At 44.9% G+C, this 22,595-nt stretch overlaps 1 protein-coding gene across 1 annotated transcript; it reads left to right on the plus strand.

Annotated features, from left to right (window-relative positions):
• Positions 1 to 277: 277 nt before the first annotated feature.
• Positions 278 to 20,637, plus strand: LOC310855492 (rab5 GDP/GTP exchange factor-like; the record flags this gene model as incomplete). The annotated part of the gene is made up of 12 exons (XM_083760513.1): positions 278 to 282; positions 2,919 to 3,045; positions 4,453 to 4,554; positions 5,333 to 5,503; positions 6,197 to 6,385; positions 8,064 to 8,199; positions 10,059 to 10,213; positions 11,468 to 11,543; positions 12,037 to 12,169; positions 12,561 to 12,652; positions 19,876 to 20,135; positions 20,368 to 20,637. 12 exons carry the CDS (start codon positions 278 to 280, stop codon positions 20,635 to 20,637), a joined length of 1,716 nt encoding a protein of 571 aa, XP_083616639.1.
• Between the last annotated feature and the right edge of the window lie 1,958 nt (positions 20,638 to 22,595).

Consider the following 22,595-nt stretch of genomic DNA (forward strand, 5'->3'; position numbering starts at 1 on the left):
GTCTATATATAATTGGTTGATTCAAGTTGCAATGCGATAATAAACACTCTAACATTATTTCCTCTTATGATATGAGTGGATACTTAGCCTATGTATTTATTTAAGGTTGGGTTAAAAGGGGATGTGACACAAACCTCAAACCACATGAGGTTTGACTAAATGCATGTGACAACAAATAAACATACTGTATAGGAAATACTACCAATTGTCGAGTGCTTTACTGGGATATGCTCTTGGCCCAAATAATAATGTTATTTAATGTTGTAATGATGAGGACATGAGGTCAGCACATTTGCGCAAGTGGCATTTGTCTACTGTATATAACATTCTACCTTTTAATTGAATTGTTTGATTTGAGAGAACCCTTTGATCAAGCTGATTGTCACCTGAACTGTAGACTGAATCAGCTGAAAAGGTTTTTGGACAAAGGCTGTATATCAAAGAAGTGTAAATGATTGAATCAGAGAGAAAGAGAGAGCAACTCATATATAGCACATCATGAACTTCAGTTCAGTTCACACATTGTGGCTTGAGGTTTTGACCAAATGTATATGAGCTGTTACAATTACTATACAACTTACTTTTGAGAATATGTTAGTTTCTTCTACCCAGGCATTGTTGGATATCCTATACTAAAGCCAAGTGAGTAAGAACATTTGTATTGGGTTTTTCATATATAGCCTATAATGCACCTTGTGTTAGAATGTAGTAGTGAATGAATGGTAACATTGTATGCTAGCTAAATCGCTCTGTGAACTTTTCCTTAACTCGTTATGCTACTGATAAAGGCTGCAGTGAACTTTTAGTACTAATTTAATGTAAGTATAACAAAAAAACGTACTTCCACTGAAACCAACAGATACGTTTCTGTCCGCATTTGCAACATTGCTTAGCTTGTTTAGTTTCCTGCAATTTTCAGTTTATCCAATCTTCTGTTTGAATTCCAGCAAGATGTTACAGAGTGCTTATTGCTAGATATTTGCGGTATGCAATTTGTAAAATGTTGCTATTATTTAAGTAACAACCATTTATAACAATAACAATATTGACCTACATCAGTATTTTATAAAAGTGACACTTGTATTTTTATTCCACTTTAAACGTGGTGTCCCTGTTTGTAGAGGGAAACTTTCAAACATTTTTGTAATATTCAAAACTGTCCAAAATGTTCGAAAATATTTAGATTAACAAGCTCACAAGCTTCCGGATTTGAAACGTTGTGATTGTGATGATTGGCTAAGGGGAGAATGCCTCACATGTGTTTTCGAACCACTCCAAGGAACAGCAATGTCCCTATATGTCCATCCCTGTGTCTGTATTCTGTATGTCCCTATGTTTAGGGTACCAACAGGGGGCGCTGTTTTCTTGTGATGTCTGTAGGTTACTTGGGGCATAAAGGACAGCAACAACCACTAGACTTTGAAGCAGGCGACAGAGGAGTGTTTGGCTATCGGAGAGCCCACTAATGTCACAGTACCAAGAAAATATCTCCTCCTCACCTGCCTCCATCGAACGCCCAGTCAAATATGGGGAGCTCATTGTCCTGGGGTATGAACCATTAATGTATTAATATTCATTGAATAGGTTATATATGCACAGCAGCCATATTGCAACGAAATTGGCCTCCTCAGTTTCATTCACAGGTCTTTGTCTTACCAATTATACTAATTAGGTTTCTGTTCCATTCTGGTCAAACAGTGTCAGGGTGCTGATATAGTGCATGTTGGCTCACTGGAAACACTGCTACACCAGGGGGAAACAAAATGTGGTCCAGCTACCATCAGGTGGTGCTGCCAATTGTTTCGAAAATTAAAAAGTTTGACATCCACTGTGCACTAAATGGAACAGAGCATTCATTAGAATAATTGGTTACAGTAGCTGTGCATAGCCATATATAGAGATTATGCACATGCGTCACCTTTCTACCAGGACACACCCTCTCATCTAGACTGATATTAAAGGAACTGCCTGTATATGTAATTTGTAAGTTGATTAGCGGTATACTGTGGTTACTTTGCACCGTATGCACCGTCCCAGCATTTTCGATGCGTATGCACCGTCCCAGCATTTTCGATGCGTATGCACCGTCCCAGCAAAATTACGTAATGACTAGTTGTTCCTGATAAAACCAATGGTTTTCGATAGTGGTGACGTAATGATGATATGTTTTAGTGTCGGGAGGATTAAAGGTAATGCTCCTATGTATACATGTATGTAATCTGGCACCACTGCCGTATCAGGCACAAGTAGTCATTACGTCATTTGCTGGGACGGTGCATACGCATCAAAAGTGCTGGGACGGTGCATACGCATCAAAAGTGCTGGGACACTGGGACGCGTCCTGGGCAAAACTAGTAGCCTACTTGCGCGCTCTGCTTGCGCAAGTAATAATAAAACAAAGTGAACTTACTCCAATCATGCCATTGGTTGCAGGTAACAGTGGTGTTGCTTTAACCAAAGTCTGCTCAAGCAAAGAAATGTAGCGTATTGGTTTTACATTCATTGCTGTCATTGTCATACAAACGTGGGGAAAAAGTAGAGAAAATAGCCAATCTTCAAGCTCACACGGTGTCACAGTGTGAAGCATTTTGAACTTGTTGATTGACTGTTTTCACTAGTGAAAGTAGTTTAGTTTGTCTGTTCGTTGTTGACAAGAGCTTATGACTTAATAATAACTATATCATTTTGTATTTGTATTATTGGCAAGTACAGGTTTATACCCGACAGTGGTAATGGGAATTGTGTAATGTAGAGACAGATAGCTAGTTCAAGGGCAAGAGGCATGGCATCAGAATTAACAGAAGCAGACCTACAAGTTCATAGTGCGCCACCGAGTGGTGAACTTGTAGGTCTGCTATTTATCAGCCACCATGGGTAAAACAACAATTATTGTGTTTACTGCAAACTTCTGTTCGCAGGTACGGCTTCCTGCCCAGCGGGGACGAGGCCAGGATGAAAAGCGACTTGGCTTTGTGCCAGAGACTCACGGCCAACGGTGTGAAACCAAGCACTGTACCCATGTACTGCAACCGACAGGCAGCTAAGGTACAGACAGAAGCACTCAGATTTGTATTAGCATCATAACAATATTTTTAGTATCAAAATGCAGCATGGCCACTTCAGAATCACACACCATGTTAGAGGCAAATCATTATTGGTCAGAGTTAAATATGCTGGAGAGTCTTTTTTTTTTTTAAATAACTTTGTTTATTGGTTTTTTTCATAGAAGCATTATTGAAATACTGAGTTTGAAAAATAATAATTAACATTAACAGCTTCTCTTAAATAAACCCCACAAGTATGACATAAAAGAGTAAACACATTGAATTTTCACCCCAAAGAATTGTATCCCAAACCTCCTCAGTTATCTCCTCTCCTATATCCACCTCCCAACGAGCCTTTAATGAATCCAAAGACTCTGGGCGCAAACAACAAATCTCATCATAAATACATGAGATCGCACCCTTCAAGGTTGGCAACGGAGTCAGAAGGGTGTCTATAACAGAGTCATTAGGTAAATTTGGAAACGTGGGAAATGTTTTCTGAACAAAACTACGGACCTGTAAATATCTAAAAAAAGTTCTGTTTGGGAAGTGTATATTCGACTGAGAGTTGCTGAAAGGATGCAAAGACCTTCTCCATATATAAGTCCTTAAAAGTATAAATCCCAAGACTTTTCCAGGTTGAGAAGGCACCAACTATCAAAGAGGGATGGAAAATATGATTGGCTGCTATTGGGGCATTGATAGAGAGTGAGTGCAATCCGAAATGGCGTCTAAATTGGATCCATATTTTTAGAGTCTTTTTAACAATAGTATTTTTAGTGTATAGGGCGGTTGAGGAGAGAATGGGAGAGTATGTTAAAGCCTTCAGTGACACTGGACCAGCCGAGTTTGCCTCCATAGCTAACCACGTTGGAGGGGGTTCCGCTATTTCATATAAGATCCAATATTGGAAGATCCTAATGTTGGAGGCCCAGTAGTAAAATCTAAAGTTAGGCAGAGCCATTCCCCCAAGAGATTTGGGCCTCTGTAGGTACTGCTTATGCTTATGCTGGAGAGTCTTAAGTGTTTGAGTTCAGCATGACTTGTAAAATAACGATTGCACATAAGATGGTGGTGTTATTACTTGATTTCAACGTAAGACCTGGAAATAACAAAATAGGGCCCCCAACCTCAGGTTGATTTGGTTCCTAACTATCATTTACCTGGGGGACCCTGGAACCCCCTCAAGGACTCCTGGGACTACAGTGGCTAGAGTACTATAGGTCTTTTGTCTACAAGACACATTCATTGTACTTTTCACTCCACTCCACTACTATAAATTAACCAGAGTCCTATTTCAAATCTATTTACAATTGCTGATCTACAAGCGTAGATATGCTGACGTTTTTCATTACTTTAAGTACTGAGGTTGTTAAGTCCTTTGTGAACTTCTCTGTGTTCCATATAGGCGATCAGCATCATAGACCAGCACAGCATATCCTACGCTGTCTCCCCAGTCTCCATGGCCGTGGTGCAATACGCTCCTGACAGCGACACAGACATGTTTCAGGTCTGTACGATCCATTGCACATCATACATTATATTTAGCACTAGTATAGCGATTTGCAACCTGTGGGCCGCGAGAACATTGTTGCAAGAGGGCCCCCAAGTAATTGCCAAAACACTAACATTCTATTGATAATATGACCGATAAATAATTTAAGGTATATACACTACGTTAGTGACTACTGATCCAATTAGAACACAATCGATTGATCATTAATAACAGAACATGCTCTGCTCTCTGTACTTATAAATAAAGTGGATTGGTTTGGATTGGATTGGATTGGATTGGATTGGATTGGATCTGTGCATGCTGTATTCTGATATTTTTTCAGCACGTATATTTTCACCAAACAATGAGCAGACAAAATTGTAAACTACCTTATGTAAGAATGGTGTTTGTGGGGTTCTCTCTCCTGATTCATAGATGAGAGATAAGCGTCTATAAGTGTCTGCTATATAATTACATGCCCAAAGTATAGGGACACTAGGGCCCAAGTGGTTATATTAATACAGTGTATGAATGAATGAATTGTTTTATTTAAGTGTCATGCCACCTCGTGGCCCATCCCTCATGGGATGATATGACACCTTTTCATACAGTTACAATTATTCAGATATACAGTAGGCTACACTTCTTTGGTTACACTGGTTACCGGCATTGCTGATCGCTATACAACATAAATACAAATACAACAAATCAAAGCAAAAGAAAACAGTGTAGGCCTACTACTGTACACAAGCTGTAAGTACTGTGCAACCCCTTGTGTGTTTGCCTATAACAGATCGGTCGGTCCGCGGAGAGTCCCATTGACTTTGTGGTGACGGACACAGTGCAGGGTGGCGACAGCAAAATCTCGCGCTTCGCCTGCCGCATCATCTGCCAGAGGAGCACACCCTACTCTGCACGCATCTACGCCGCCGGCTTCGACTCCTCCAAGAACATCTTCCTGGGTGTAGGTTATATGGAATGTCAGATGGAACGTCTCATAAACGATTGTATCTGTGTGTGACTGCGTGTGCAGGGATTCATAACTTAATTAATAACTGATTAATTAATAATTGAACGATCCATTATGAACAAAATGCATTAAAAATGAATACCTCGGCAATAGGCAATCACATTGCGTTGCAATGCGACGTGTTGTTAAATCTGACTGCTATTTTGAGAAAGTGTGGTACTTTTACGTACTATAAGTACACATATTTGGATGCCGATACTTTTGTACTACTGCTGTCGGGAATAAACCACCTAACTCCAAATTTTTCATTTTTCAGGAAATGAAGAAAACCTTATATTTTGAAAACAAAGCATCCAAGTTGGTGTTGTGACTTTATATATTGTCAATTACTTGCATGAGAGGGGGAGAGTTGGTGCAGTTAGTTGCTTTAGCTTAGCAGACATGGTCCAATGGAGTTAAGAGGTTTTGTCCGAAGCGCTTTTTTACTACTTTTCATTGGTTCAATAATATTTTTTAACCAACACACAGACATAAAAGGTGTTCAATATAATTTATTCATACAAAAAAGTGGAGTTAGGTGGTTTCCTCCCGACAGCATTAACAAATATAGTATTTTGTGGTATTGCTGCTTTTTCTTAAGTAAAAGAATCTGAGGATTCTTTCACCACTGTCTTCCTCCCCCTGTAGGACAACGCAGTTACATGGAAGATGCCTGATGGACAGATGGACGGACTGACCACCAACGGCGTGCTGGTGAAGCACCCGCTGCATGGCTTCACTCAGGACGCCCAGCTCGGCGCGTGGAGGGAGATCTCGGTGTGCGGCAGCGCCTTCACCCTCCGGGAGGCAGGCTCGGCTCGGCAACGGGGGAAGCGGGTGAGGATCAGTGGCGTGCACAGATAGACACTAGGGGGTGCTAGAGCACCCCCTGCCCTTTTGGCAATGTGCTCTAAAAAAAGAAAAGAAAAAAAAAAACGTCTTTTTCTTAATTTGTAGTGTGTGGACCATGCGGTGACATTGATCAAATCTTGATAAAAAATGCTTCTACTATATTATTTAGGCCCCCACAATCTAAAGCTATGTTTCTATGTCATTGGTTCTTCGATTAAAAAGAAAATAGCAGACCTACAAGCTCGTAGCGCGCCACTCGGTGGCGCGCTATGAGCTTGTAGATCTGCTATTTTTCAATAGCTAAAGCACCAAAATGGGTTCCCGCACCAAAATGCGCTGCTCAAAGTGCCCTTTTTTTCATTTGAGCACCTGCCCCTCTAAATGTCTGTGCACGCCACTGGTGAGGATTATATACATTATACATGTTCACAACAAAACAGTGTACGTACACTTGCACACACAAATGATTAAAACAAAAACGTACGCTAAACGGAAATCAGAGGGTGACACAAACTTCCGTTTTGACTTTTAGTGCACCACATTTCTCCCTTTGTACTTAAAGTAATGATGCCCCTCTAAATGTCTGTGCACGCCACTGGTGAGGATTATATACATTATACATGTTCACAACAAAACAGTGTACGTACACTTGCACACACAAATGATTAAAACAAAAACGTACGCTAAACGGAAATCAGAGGGTGACACAAACTTCCGTTTTGACTTTTAGTGCACCACATTTCTCCCTTTGTTTCATACATAAATAAAGCACACACGGTGCACATCCACTCACTAATAACCAGGTGCTGGGCTGAGATCAGAATCCAAAGAGAATAAAGTTTGCAATAAAATTAAATGACTGGGGTCCTCCGGGGGTCTATCATAATTTTGTCCCCTCCCCTTTTCCCCTCTACACAAAATCCTTTGGCTTGTTTTCATCGAATGTTCGCATATTGTGACATTCCCAGAATAGGAATGATCTGGGGGTTCATGGGGTTAATATCAGCTAGGCGTATAACCATCATTGTGCTGAGTTGTGAGTTGTAACCCATGTGGCCATTTTAGTTATATTGTAATAAAATCACACCCGTGTGAAGTGAGGGCCGTTCATCATCGTACATATCATCTCATTCCGGCCAATCAGAATTTGCGTCCTCACCTTCGTCTTCAATGTTTATGTTACGCAATGTTTGTGTTTATACGAACACTCAAAATTGTCCATTCATTGTCAATGACATTGACACATTTGTGTAGGACAAAGTTTGTGTTTGCACACACAGTAAAAGTTGGACATAGGAGGGGATAGCGCGCGCCCCTCAAAAATCACACTTGTGTGAAGTGAGGGTCATCCATCCTCCCATACTGGGGGGCATACTTAAAGCAAACATAAAAAGTCCATAGACTTGGCTGCCACATGAAGTCACGCGTGGCGCACACACACACATAAGCCTGGTGTTATATATGAAAGTATTTATTATGTATCTATTTATTTTTATTTTATTACCCTCCACATGTGCACATACTGTACAAGCAGTAGTATACTACAACATGGAAATAAGCTCCCAAAATTATTTGATTTCTATCCTTTTGACAAATGTAAAATATACGTTCATCAGTATATGCATTATTGTCTACAAAAACATGTTCTCATGTTTCCGTCCAGGTGGACAGCATGTCTCAGGAGCTGGTGGACGGCTCGCTGATCGACCTGTGTGGCGTGACCCTCCTGTGGCGCACGGCCGAGGGCCTGGCGCGCACGCCCACCAAGCCCACCATGGAACACCTGGAGGTCCAGCGAGGTCTCGAGATTTACGCCGGGCGGCCCTGTTTTGTTTACAAAGCCAAAAAAAGTACATTTGTTTATTATGTTCTCGCAAATTATATATATATAAAGTGTCACATGTGCCGGGCGCAGGGCGCCTGTATACGTGCATAATGACATAGACATACGTTGAACAATGGAGCATGAGGTCAGTGTCGTGTTCTTCATATATGGAGACGGTCATATATTTTATGGAACATGTCACGAGACGTGACTGACATGAAATGCAGATTTTCATACTAAACTGAAACCTACGGTTGCAATTACTTTACTTTACCTCTTTCCAAACCCCAGGGCCAGTATATTGCATGCAGTTTTATGAAAAATATTTGTCATCCTCTATTCAGACATAATATTGAACAATGAAGCTCATATACTGTACAATACTAGCCTGGGTAAACCCCTCCCCCTTGCCAGATTTGCATTCTGCCCTCCTGGCAGAATGAAATGTTGTCCAGCAGGGGGAGTGGGTTTACCCAGGCTAGTACAATACCATACTGTGCATGTTGTTGAAATTAAATAACATGACTGTGTTCAGTGTTGGAAAAGTTGAAAACGTTTTCCTATTTCAGTTACTATATAAAAAAATGTCTTATTATTACTTTACTTATTACTCCCTGTCAAAAGTAACTAGTTACTTATTACTTAACTTAAAAAAATATTTTACTCCCAGGTGTTATATATTATCATTAACCAATGATTTTTGTATAAATTGTTCCTTTGTCTGTCACTATAATACTGATGAAACCCTAAAAGGTTGAAACATTGTGCCAGTAATACAGTACGTTTGTGGAGCTTAAACCCCATTTTGGGCGGGAACCCCTTTTGGTGTTAGCATTATGTTATGCCTTAGCATTTGAAAAATGAGCTTGTAGATCTGCTATTTTTAGAATCTGATCTCAGCCCAAAATGGGTTAAAAAGAGTGTGCAGACCTCTACAGTCTACTCTACATCATGCTATGCACAGATCCCAGACTTATAGTGCCCTCTACTGGTGAGGTTGTGTGACAGACAAGACAAAGCATCTTTTCAAGCTAATTCTCTGACCTGCTTTCTGATACTGTACTGATATTGTACCTGTACACTACACTTCATACATAGAGGACTTTCACTGATGGAAAAGTTCAAAGTAAACTAGTTGGAAGCACAATAAGGGTATATTTGCAACACTCCCTTTCCTTGAATCACTTGTATTACTTAAACTAGTACATTTTTCTTACTTGAACAATCTATGTTACCATGACTCCGTCCAGTTTGCATGAGCCTTAGCCTTAACCCTGATTTTGTTATAGGGTTCATTTAAATGTTTAAATTACAGCCTTTAATTAGTAAGAATACAGCTGTAAAATGGATTTCATAACCAGTTATTGCATTATACCACTTGGCACTTTTACTGTAAAAAACTAAAAACTAAACAAAAACACAGCTGTTTTAGGGCACCGCACTTGTATTATACCTATGAGGGTGGATTCTGCCAGTGCATTTCAATGGGAATGGAGCAGTTTTCTGCCATTTGTGGATTTCTGCAAAAACAAAACGCATTGGCAGAATCCACCCTCATACAGTAGGTAGAATAAAAGCTGTAACAGTGTTTTCTTACCCTCCTGCCCAACAGAGACAAACAGCTCGCACTTTATTGGAAAATAAATCACTCACTCTTCAAAATGATCTGTAATAAATTGTAATAGGCCTAGCTATGTGAAAGTTCTTTTGGAGCTCTCTGGGAATAGATTTCAGACTCAAAATACATTTCTCCTGAATTTCTCCCAAATCTATTATTTGGGTTTTTTTTTTTTCTTTTTTTTAAATCTTTTTTCCTCTCTGGGTCATTTTAAGGCAAGACACCGAGCCCATCCATCAGCCGCCAGGCCAGCATGGAGACGGACCGGGTCTCCAAGGACTTTATGGACTTTTTGAAGAACCTAAAGAAGCCTGGCCGGAAGATCCACAAGAAGTGCCGGGCCTTCATCGAGAGCATGGCCAACAAAAAGGTCTGCCCTCATGCAAAACTATAACCACTTAATCAAGTTGACCGGGGTCCCACAGGGCTCTTTACTAGCTCTGCTGCTTTCACCCCCCGCAACAGCAAATTATGTTTTTGCCCCAGACCCCAACGAGTCATATCAGGGGAGTGGTGCAGTGTACAGAAATGACCCTGTACTGGCAGCATATCAATGTTCCTGGTAGTACTAGGCTACTATACGTTTCAACTATAGCAAACAAAGGTTTCATTTGCTATAATTAAAAAAATTGAGGAGTGATTTTGAGAAGAGACATCAACAGACAAAAGAAAATCATACCTAGGACAGACACTACCCCTACTACACAAGGCCCAACACATTGTCATCTAATCTAATTAAGCTTGAACAGACTTTGGTCTCTTATTGTATGCAAACAAACAAACTATTGAGGGATTTCTAATAGAAGACACATCAAGAGTCAAATCTAATCTTGTGAATTGTTTTTTAACTTGTATGCATACTGTAGAAAAATGAAACTCAACTCACTTGTCCTCATACTTGTCCTCATGGACAGATCGCCAAAGCAGGGATGATACCATCAGGATTTTAGTGGGGGCTTCACCAATCACCACTGAAAACTACATTCTGCGATAATGCAGCTTCATTTACTCCACCTATTTGCGAATTTGAAACTTGCCATCTGAAGTTACATCAAGTTCCTCTATTTGAAGCAATCATGAACAAACATTTATGAACACAAATCCCACACTGTGCCCTTGCTCAGCAGCGGTATTATTCAAATTGACATGACCCTCTGGACCTTCATCAGGAGTGTCAGGGTTCAGAGGGACTGAAACGTCATGTCAATTTGAATATAACGGATGCTGCCGAGTGCGGGATTTTTGTTCATGGATGTTTGTTCATGATGGCTTCATTTGTCACTGTCATGTCCTGTAGATATGAAGTGGATGTGCGAAATTTGTCTTTGCAAAGTTATTTCATTTCAAATGTTTATCAATCAACCTGGTCATCATTTTGGTATTCAATACAAAATCAACTTACTAACCAGACCAATGAATTGAACTGCCCATAACTGGTGCGTTTTTGACTGTTGACCAGAAGAAAGAATCAAAGAACAGAGGCTGTTACCTTTTTTTTGTGCCTAGTTTGACCTATGTCTGTCAGTCTGTATGTCTGTATGCACTTCATGGTAATAGTATAGAACATTGACAGTGATTTACCAGTATTTATGGCTCATATCCTTGTGACCTTTTGTCTTGACAGGACCTTGGTGCAGATGAACTCTCAGTGTGTGTTCAAGACTTCTACCAGATGCTTGGTTTGATGACCCACTTTAAAGGTTAGTGCTTGGAAGCTTCATCCATAGAGTATAAACTTGTATAAACATGACCCACAAATCCCAGGAACGTTACGATAACAAAAAACCCCCCCATAAAATGTAACCATGAATATGTTCCCTATGCAATTCCAATGGTTAGCTGTGTTGTTTTCACCTCATGAAGCAATGTCGGATTCGGACACGCCCTGAAATACCCATATGTGTGTCTCAAAGAATAATGATGGCAAAGAATCACTCATCATGTCCTATAATGACAAACGTTCTCTCTGTATTTCTATCTGCATTTGTTTATCTTAATAATTCCCAATTGAACGACGGTTTCTTGCAGACAAACTGATTTTCAAGTTACTGCATGCGACAATTTGAAAATGTGTTCATGTCGACAAACATCATTGTACTGCATAAATTAGGCTTAGTCACCCTTATCTAATATGGTCTATAGAGAGTTTGATAGAATAAGTCAGTAACATGGTCGAATAATGTGATCCCTAAGGCAATTCAGAGTGTGTGGAGCGAGTCATGGACCAGGTGGAGAAATACATCATGACCCGTCTGTATAAGACTGTGTTCTGTCCAGAAACTAGCGACGAGGAGAAGAAAGATCTGGCAACGCAGCACAGGATCAGGTGAGTCGCCTTTTATAGAAAAACACAGTTCACCGATATTCGCTACATGGTCATTCTTGTACTTTTTTGAACTATTAGAAAGGCTCTTAAAAAGTGCAAATCAATGAATGTTTATTCTCAGTTATGACATTGAGTACTGTGCTCATCTTTCTTAGTTAATTATAAAGAAATGTTGGATTAAGACTTGTCTCAATCCAATAATCCAATTAAGATTGGTCAAAGGTTGATCAGATCTCCCCATTTTTTGGGCATGTCATTAATAAATGATATAATAAGTGTGTGTGTGTGTGTGTGTGTGTGTGTGTGTGTGTGTGTGTGTGTGTGTGTGTGTGTGTGTGTGTGTGTGTGTGTGTGTGTGTGTGTGTGTGTGTGTGTGTGTGTGTGTGTCCAGGGCGTTGCACTGGGTGGACATCGAGATGCTGTTTGTATCATTCGATGAGGAGCAGCCAGAGGTGTCTGACAACGTGGTCAAAGCAATAACAGGTCTGACAGCACAGTGCTGGTGTTGCTTGTCTTAATTGTGTCATACTGTATGTTAAGGGTTCCCAAACCCAACAAATAATCATATTTGAACTGTCGACCCTCCACCCTGACAAGCAGTTGGAACTGTAGGCATTATATTTAGTTCCAAAGATAAATATTGTGATAAATATTATGAAAATAGCCAAACTACAAGCTCACAACGCCTCGCACTGTGAGATGTTGTGAGCTTGTAGATCGGCTATTTTAACAATGTTTGCCTCATTCTTGTGTAATATTTGCCAATTTGACCAATTTGGTATTAAAAAGGTCTTAAAAGTCATTAAATTGAAACTTGTGGGCAGATACATATGTCGGTTTGTTTACTGTTGAGTGAGAAAACAATGTTGCACATTTAGCTAATCATCATGGGGAATGTGACCCGTCCGAAATAATGTTCGGATCCCCCATTTGGCATAATATGCCAAAGTTTCCTGACCACCATTTCCTGTCATTCCGGCCTGTGACTAGAGGACTAATTACATCAAGTGAATGCAATTCACTTGATTGCAAGTGAATTGCAATCAAGTGAATTGAAGTGAATTGAATTCAAGGATAGAATCTGCAGTACTATAGGCCCTGGTAGGACAGAAAACGATAGTTACGTATGTAACTACGGTTCTATGAGTCCTGAATGACCGCCAGAGGCGGTGCTTTAAGCACTGAATACGTCCCTTCGCGCATGCGCAGTCGAGTATTTTATACCAACAATGTCGGTTGACCCCGTGATGACCCGGAGTCGTCTATAACTTCCGGCAGTCATCCGGGGCTCAGTCCCTACAGAATCTTCTCGCGAGAACACGAGGATTCTGAGTGACAAGAGTGCCTCTGGCGGTCATTCAGGACTCATAGAACCGTAGTTACATACGTAACTATCGTTCTATTTCGTCCCTGCTGACCGCCAGAGGCGGTGCTTTAAGCACTGAATGACTTATACCAGCCAAGTCACGAGGAATCCTGATTACAGACCTCAAAGGGTAGAACCGGAGGATTCGGGGAAGAGGGCCACGTCCACTGGGTGGGGAGTGGCAACATTCACCCTGTAGTACCTTGAGAAAGTGCCTGCCGAAGCCCATGAGGCGGCGGCACAAATGTCCTCCAAGGGCACCCCTCTCATGGCAGCCCATGATGTGGAAATGCTCCTTGTAGAGTGGCACCGTACCCCTGATGGTACGGGGAGGTTACTTGCCTCATAGGCGTGGCTGATTGTGTCTACAATCCAGTGGGACAGGCGCTGCTTGGAGGGAGCGCCGCCTTTGTTCACACCACTATGGCAAAAGAACAGCTGCTCTGCTCGCCTGATGCGTGCAGTAGCTTCAATGTAGGCTCTCAGGGCCCGGACTGGGCACAACAGCTCCAGTTTGTCTGTCAGCTCCCCAGGTGGGGGGTTGAATCGAGCCAGCCTGATAGGCCGGTTGAGGTGAGCCTGCGACAGCACCTTCGGGAGGAATGCTATGTTTGGCCACAGCGTGACCCCCGAGCCGTCTGCGTTCCACCTCAGACATGATTCGCTGACTGACAGAGCGTGCAGTTCACTGACGCGCTTTGCCGATGTAATGGCCAGGAGAAGGGCTGTCTTGCATGACACCCACTTCAGCTCTGCCTGTGCCAAGGGTTCGAAGGTAGGCCCGCACAGGGCGTCCAGTACCCGGTTAAGGTCCCATGAGTATGAGAATGTGTGCTATAGAGCGGAGCGCACCACTTGCCGCTCCAGCACATTGCCGTGTTCGGCCCAGTAGACTGGCATAAACTTCATAACCCTGTTGGGTCCCATCAGATTCAAGACATGTCGACACCCGTCTGTCTTGCGTCACGAGGAAGTATGTAGATCGGACTTCCCTTAGTGTGACTGAGGATATACAGCCTCTGTTGCGCCCTTGGGCAGGAGGACACATCACTCCTGGTCTGATAGTAGGGCTCTCGTCATGTTGCTGATAATGGCCATTTTGACCCGCCGGATATGGGGGGCTGGCGTCAGAAGGCACTGCACAGCCCGGAAAGTCACAGTCACAGTCAGGTCCCTGCGTGGGACGCCAGGGAACACGCTGGCCTCTAGTGTGGGCCGGCGGTGATACGCGAGCTCCGAGGGCAGTCAAGATGATTTCATCAATGTTGGAGCTCGGCCCTTTGGGAGGCGGGATGTGTCGTAGGCCTGCAAGCTGCAGCCTGGTCTTCCCCCCCTGGATGGTTCGCTCCGGCGATTCTCGCCCGGCTGAACCACCTAGTGCTCCTGGCTCCTCAGGGAGACTACGGAGAGTTGGCCTAGACTCATCAGTCAAGCTTGACTGTGAAAACCCGACTTGGCGACGGGCTAGAGATACGATGGACATCAGCCGCCCACGCTCTGAGGACATGACGCCAATGCCTCCAGTGACACACCAAAGGTGACTGAGCCAGTATTAACGTTGCCACTATTAAGTGTGAACGGGAGGCCCCAGTGAGCAGGTTGTCTGTGCTCCTGCACTGGGGTCGAGGTCACCTAGCGTTCTGCCGCCGGGCCTCGTTGGGGAACACAATGAGGGATGCAATGACAGGCTTGGTGGCTGGCATGTAACCCAGGCCAGCCCTTATCGCCTTGTGCGTTCAAATCTATTAAGGTGTCACGTCGCAACGGGTTGTCTCAGGACACTTTTCCCAATCAGGGCAGGGCTGCCAGGATTTCACCATCGGTATAGAGATGGGAGAGGGCCCTGATCGTTCGCCCGGCAGGCCTGTAGCTGTCTCAGGTACAGGCGTGGGGGACGGCGAAGACAGCAAGAAGAAGGCGCTTGGAGGAGCCGACTGCCTGCTTTAGTATGCGTTCCACGGCTATGCGCATGAGCTGAGAAGTGGGAGGCCGGCTCTGATGCCTGGGAGGCACCGCCTTCTGCATCTTCCTCATAGTCATGGAAGTGCGTAGCTTAAGCTGTCGGGGAGAGCACATCAACCTCGAGTCAGTTGTGGCATCGGAGAGGTAGGCGCTTCGGCACCCTCCGAGGTGCCTAGGTGTAATCTGAAGTGAGCATGGCCCTCATGCGGGCCAACTCTGCAGATAGCTGAGCCCTCTCGGATCTGCTGTAGTCAGCGGTCAGACCTTTTCCTCCTGGCACACGGGGCAGGACCAAGGTCGGCTCACGGCTGAAGGAGAGCTTCACACGAGGTACAAAAGTGGGAGCTCTCCATTGTGGTGGCACCGGTTACTCTGGACCGGCCGGTGCACACAAGTCCCAACTAGCCCAGGGCGCGGACGCTACTGGTTGCTAGGTGTTGGCCATATGCTTGAGGGAGCGCATACGCTGTCTGTACCAGCAGAGGCTTTCGAGGTACGAAAGTGGGTGCTCTCCGTTGTGGTGGCACCGGTTCCTTTGGACCGGCCGGTGCACGCCAGTCCCAACTAGCCCAGGGCGCGGACGCTACTGGTTTGCTAGGTGTTGGCCATATGCTGCAGGGAGGGGGCGCGTACGCTGCCTGTGCCAGCAGAGGCTTTAACTTAGATCGGCATATAATGACTTAATCGAAAAACTGAATGCTGCTATACCTGCCGCAGCATGCGAGTATGCATTTACGTTTATGCAAATGCTCATTGCAGCACTTTGAGATTCAACCAGATGTAAAGTGCATCATAGAAACAGCACACAAACGTTGCTGTTAGATAGACTTTGCGACCTGCATGGTCGCGGTGGGGGAGGGGAGCTTTACGCTACCTGTACCCCCGGCGGAGGCTTACTTATAATTTATGATAATAAAGTAGCCTTCAGTCAAGGTTTGGACGCTGCTATGTAGCAGCTGTAGTGTTTCCTATGTGACCGTTTATCACGGCACTATGACGCTTATCCAAACTCCAGTGCATTATTATTTATGTTTGCTAGTCCAGAGCGAAACAAAAGACACTTCCAATACACTAGTCACGTGTGCACTACTACGCATTCATGCTGGGAGGAGGGAGCGCTACCGCTGCCTACCCCAGCCAGGTTCGGTTAAATAAACCGACACAAGCTAGTTTTGGAGAAAAGGCTACAACCGATAGCTCCACCGATAGGGGCCACCTGCTGAAGGAAGGGAGCGCGTACGCTGCCTGTATCAGCTGCAGCTAATGAACATAACAAGCTATACACCAATAGCTGTTAATAAATGCTTGAGCTAACAAACGATTAGTAGTAAGTAACATCAAGCTGGCCGTATGCTGGAGGAGCGGAGCGCATACGCTGCCTGCCCTGTACCAGCTGGGCCAACAAACAGTAAGGCAAGCTATATACAGATAGCTTTTTATCTTCAATAGTATAATAAGCGCTTGGGCTACAACTACAGGTAGCAGCGCCAGTTAGAGAGCTATGCTGGAGACCAGCTAGGCTACTAAAAAACAAGACAAGCTATAGCCTGTTCATACACAGCTTTAACTTTAAGCTACTGGTAGCAGCTGTGAGCTACGCTGTCAGCAGCGCCAGATACTCTGTGCTGGGGACCAGCTGGGCTAATAGGACCTACAGGTACCCAGGGGCACTAATCCGACCTGTGGGAACAAACCAGGTTGCACCCACTGTATATGCAAAAAACTGTTAATGGAGCTTTGAGCTCCAGACATACTGGTAGCAGCTTCAGCTAGGCCCACTACTGGGGGCCAGCTGGGTTAACAACCAGACAGGCTATGTACACCAGTAGCTGTTAGTACTATTTTGCTACAAACTATACTGGTAGCAACATCAATACCCTGGGAGGACGCAGGAAGCTGCTCCTGTACCGGGCTGATAATAACAACAACAATACAGCTATTCGCAAAAGCAGTTAAGCTTGAATGCTGCTTTGGCCAGCAAGGCTCTTGCCATCACCAGCAGGGGCTAAACAAAGCTTAAAAAGTAGCGTGTTTAACAAACGAAGGTAATATGACAGTGTTCTTATCCTTCGGCAAGTCTTATAGTCGCTTATAATAAGCGCTAGCGTTCACAGTCGAACAGACCTCGTATGCAGAGCAGGGAGGCGGCGCGAACGCAGCCTTTACCCACACACAGGAGGTTATGCCATGATAAGTATATGATATCATATGAACGTCTGTTTAGCGGGGATAGCGCCGCTTTAAACGATAACGTACCTTCTGTCCGGGGAGGGTTTTGTTAGCCTTCATTACCGGCGAGAGAGATTGGACGCTCCTGCGTCCACGTGACATGGGTTGTCACCGAGTGCCTCCCTCAGATGTTGGGGGCCAAGGCACCCAGGGCAGAGGTCATGCCCATCCTCTGGCCGCAGAGGAGCCTGGCAGGAGGTGCACAGGTGGTGGCGGGGTTCGTCCATTGGAAACCCGCAGATGTAGCCCAGAGCGCGGACGCTAGTGGTCGCTAGGGGTGGAGCCGTAAACTGGTAGGAAGGGAGCGCGGACGCTGCCTGTGCCAGTAGAGGCTACTGTAGCTGCTAAAGGCCGCTTAGCTGGAGGGAGGGGGCGCGCACGCCGCCTATGCCAGGTAAGGGGTGCTCTAGCAGAGACCAGTATATATGATATATATATAATGATATAGTTATATATATATAATTTCAGAAAAACCAACCTATAAAGTGGCAATGGCTCTGTGCCGAAATTAAAGTACACTATTTGAGAACAAGTGACTAAATCAGTCAAGCCAATTCATATAACCGGGGTTACTGACGTAACCTCGCGGTGGTGCTATATAGCTGGCCAGTGCCAGCAAAGACTCATTCAGAGAGGCAGAGTAATATAGCAGTAAATAAGTACACTTATAAGTAGTATAAGTATAAGTAGTATAAGTATAAGTAGTAAGCAAATAATAATAGCGTCGACTCACGTGCTGGGAGCGGGTAGCGCTAACGCTTGCCGTCACCAGCACTGCGGCGCAGCCTTCGTGGGAAAACAAGACAGCGTAAGCTGTCAAAGAGAACGAGCTATCCGTTCAACTTTGACGGGTGCTAAACGGGACGCTCAGGTCGCCGTTTGTAGCACGCGGCGGTGCTATATAGCTGGCCAGTGCCAGCAAAGACTCGCTCAGAGAGGCAGAGTAATATAGCAGTAGATAAGTACACTTATAAGTATAAGTAGTATAAGTATAAGTAGTATAGGTAAGTAGTAAACAAATAATACTAGCGTCGACTCACGTGCTGGGAGCGGGTAGTGCTAACGCTTGCCGTCACCAGCACTGCGGCGCAGCCTTCGTGGGAAAACGAGACAGCGTAAGCTGTCAAAGAGAACGAGCTATCCGTTCAACTTTGACGGGTGCTAAAACGGGACGCTCAGGTCGCCGTTTGTAGCACGCTGCACGCAACCGTGTGTGTTGCAGGGAAGCAGCGCGCACGCAGCCTATGCGAACAGGGGTTGTCTGCTTACCTTGTTCCCACGGGGAAAGAAGACGATGTGAAGCCCAGCTCCACTCGAAAACGATACAATAATAGTAATATTAAGTCGCAGTCCCTGGAGGGCGAACGCACGCGTCACAGCTCCGACCAACAATGGTCGCGGGACTACCGGCGACTTAGTAGTAGCAAAGCAATAGTTCTGTTATCGTGCAGTTTAATTCTGCTGTAGAACTCTGTGCTATGTACAACTTGCGCAAGCGAGAAGAAATTAGGGACTGAGCCCCGGATGACTGCCGGAAGTTATAGACGACTCCGGGTCATCACGGGGTCAACCGACATTGTTGGTATAAAATACTCGACTGCGCATGCGCGAAAGCGCGAAAGCACCACCTCTGGCGGTCAGCAGGGACGAAATAGAACTAGCAGTACTAGAGGTCCTGGTAGGACAGCAAACTAGCAGTACTTGCAGTACTAGAGGTCCTGGTAGGACAGAAAACTAGCAGTACTAGAGGTCCTGGTAGGACAGAAAACTAGCAGTACTTGCAGTACTAGAGGTCCTGGTAGGAGCAGCAGTCCTGGGGGTCCCAGACAGGCCCGGCGCCAGGATGAAATGACAGAGGGGGCAATCGGGGGCAGGTATTGGACATGAAGACAATGCGCCACATTTGCATATCTATAGAGGGCGGAGGCACACGATTTCGTTGGCTTCCCTCCTTTCAATGCCTGGAAATGTACCATTGTTTTGTCTGTAACTATTTGATATAAGGGGGCAAAGAGGTTGATTTAGGGGGGCAAACACCCCTTTGCCCCCTCGTGGCGCCGGGCCTGGTCCCAGAAGTCCAGGTGAGGTGATCAGACCACATCATTGTAGCTGCTGATGTGTGTCTGTCAACCCTTCACTTGCTCCTCAGACATCATAGAGATGGACTCCAAGAGAGTACCCCGAGATAAGCTGGCGTGCATCACGCGCTGCAGCAAGCACATCTTGACTGCCATCGAGATTACCAAGAACAAGCCGGCGTCTGCCGACGACTTCCTCCCTGCCCTCATTTACATCGTGCTGAAGGCCAACCCGCCTCGTCTTCAGTCCAACATCCAGTACATCACACGCTTTATCTGCAACCCCAGAAGGCTGATGACTGGCGAGGATGGATACTACTTCACCAGCCTGGTCAGTGTGTGTGTCTGTGTGTATACGCCTTCATGTTCTTTAAGTATATCAGCGACGGCTCCAGAATATTGTGACTGGGGGCTGGCTATTTAGAGGGGGGGCTAATGAATCTTGGTTTACATAGAAGTCAGTCAATTTGGCTTGTTTGGAGGGGGGGTTAAACCAATATCGGCTCATAAGATCACAAGATTTGTAACCACATGTTTTTTTTGTGTGTGTCACATCAACGCAGTGCTCCACTGTGGCCTTCATCGAAAAGCTGGACGCCCAGTCTCTCAACCTGTCCACGGAGGAGTTTGAGCGCTACATGTCGGGTCAAGCCTCCCCGCGGCGGCTCGAGTCGGAGGACGGCTGGCCGCAGACCGGTGGCGCCCCGGCGGCGGGCCGCGCCGCCGTGAACCCCGTCCTGGCCGAGCTCCACCAGAACCTGGAGCTGCTGTCGGGCCTTGACGGGCGGCAGGAGAAGCTGATGGCCATCGACGCCGACAACATAGAAAGGTGAAAGCTAAGAAGCACCATTGTCATGATCTGTCACTCCACAGACCATGTCTCCTCCCTGGCCACTCCCTCATTCCACCTGTGAACAATTCTTCAATCATCCTTATGGTCACATTCTCATCTAATACTTCGGTAGACTCAATGCGAATTGGCGGAGAATTTCGGATTCTTGCATATTTAATTTGCTGCGGTTTTCCTTCACACTGTCATCCGCAGCAATTGGAAACGCAGCAGGGGGAACCTTTATCAGTGTGTTCCATTCATAAACTAGCCTACACAGTGAAATCTATGGTGATAAAATTATACTCATAACGTGCATGTGTCGTGCCGTCTGGGACTGGACACCCCCCCCCCCCCCCCTCTCTCTCGTTCTCTCACTATACGCATGCAGCCACTGACGCACTGTTCTTTTGGGCATGGAGGCACAGCGCTGAGCGCACTGATATAACAGACAGCAGCGCAAAATGTTTACAAGTTTATCGAGATGAAAGTCGCTACTCCCCAGTCCCCACACAGTGACAGCCACTCCATGTTTACGGCACGCACCGACAGACAGACAGACAGACAGACAGACAGACAGACAGACAGACAGACAGACAGACAGACAGACAGACAGACAGACAGACAGACAGACAGACAGACAGACAGACAGACAGACAGACAGACAGACAGAATATTCTGTAGGCTATAATACACTGCAGTGTTTTTATGTGTTTTCTTAAGCAATTGATTAATGTACTCGTCCTCATTTCGATCAGGGCTTCAGTCTCCTCATTCGACCACGTCTATCCACGGTAACGGGACATCTTTGCGCTGCGTAAAATATGCCTTCTCCGTCTCCAACTGTGTTCAGCTCCTCGCCACATGGTTTGCTTCATTTCCTTTATATACTGCGGATTGCATTCACACCTGCACCGAATCGTAATCAAGTGCGATTGGAAGCGAAGCGAAACGAAACCCCCGTTTTTGCTCGGGGTAGAATGCGGTTCTTTGATACGCATTAGGATTCGAATGAGCCTTCACACCTGCCAAACGAAGTGTACTTTCTGAAATTGCGCAGCAGGATTAGTTTTAATCGCAGCAAAGCTCTCTGGTGTGAATGTGACCTAAGACTGGACTCATTGTAAACATTCAGTTGTCAGTTCATAGTTTGTTGTAGCAGATGCATGTTCCTGGTTTTCCTATTGTTCCTGTTTTTTTACTTTTGGACATTTTCTGATTTGCCTGATTCCCTGCGTGCAACTTCCGTGTAAGAGTTTTCCCCTTCTTTATTAAATACTTTTAAATCTAAGCTTGTTTCCTGTGACTCTGCATATTGGGTTCAAATATCTCAGCATCATAACAACCATGCCGCCAAGAAGGTAGCAGCTAAAACCTCAAAGAAGAGGAAGAAAGGAAGATGGGAGAGCTCAAGAAAGAAAAGGATCAGCATTTAACACCTGATAATTTTAGGCAATTTTCATTCACCCTCTCTAAAATCATTTGTTTTTTGCATTATGAATATTGCCTGAGTTATTATTGCCTAAAGGTTTTTTTTGTATTTTTGAGCCATTGTTTCCTATTTGATGAGGTCTGTGCAGGGCCTAGCCCCTTTCGGAACCCTCCATAAAGCTTTTCTGAAGTTTGGACCTCGCTTTATGTAGGGTCCCTTATCAGTTTGTAAGCAATCAATAGCTGAGACAGAGCAGATCAGAGGCAGGGACGTAGGGACGCGCAAGCTAGCCACTCTCGGTGTGGGAGGCGGTACGCCGGTACAATGTGAGGTCAATAAGGAAGTCAAGGAAGTGAGGAAGAGACAATTTCAGAGCAGCCAAAACGGTCAAACAAGAAAATACTAGTGCCTAGTGCCAGAAGTAGGACTTGATGCTACACCCCTACAGTTTGACCCGACTACGGATAAAGCGGTTGAAGATGGATGGATGGATTTACTCCTGAACTCAGTTGTGATTTAACGGTTCTTAA

This window comes from Protomyctophum parallelum (assembly GCF_964188405.1).
Source record: "Protomyctophum parallelum genome assembly, chromosome: 1".
NCBI lineage: Eukaryota > Metazoa > Chordata > Actinopteri > Myctophiformes > Myctophidae > Protomyctophum > Protomyctophum parallelum.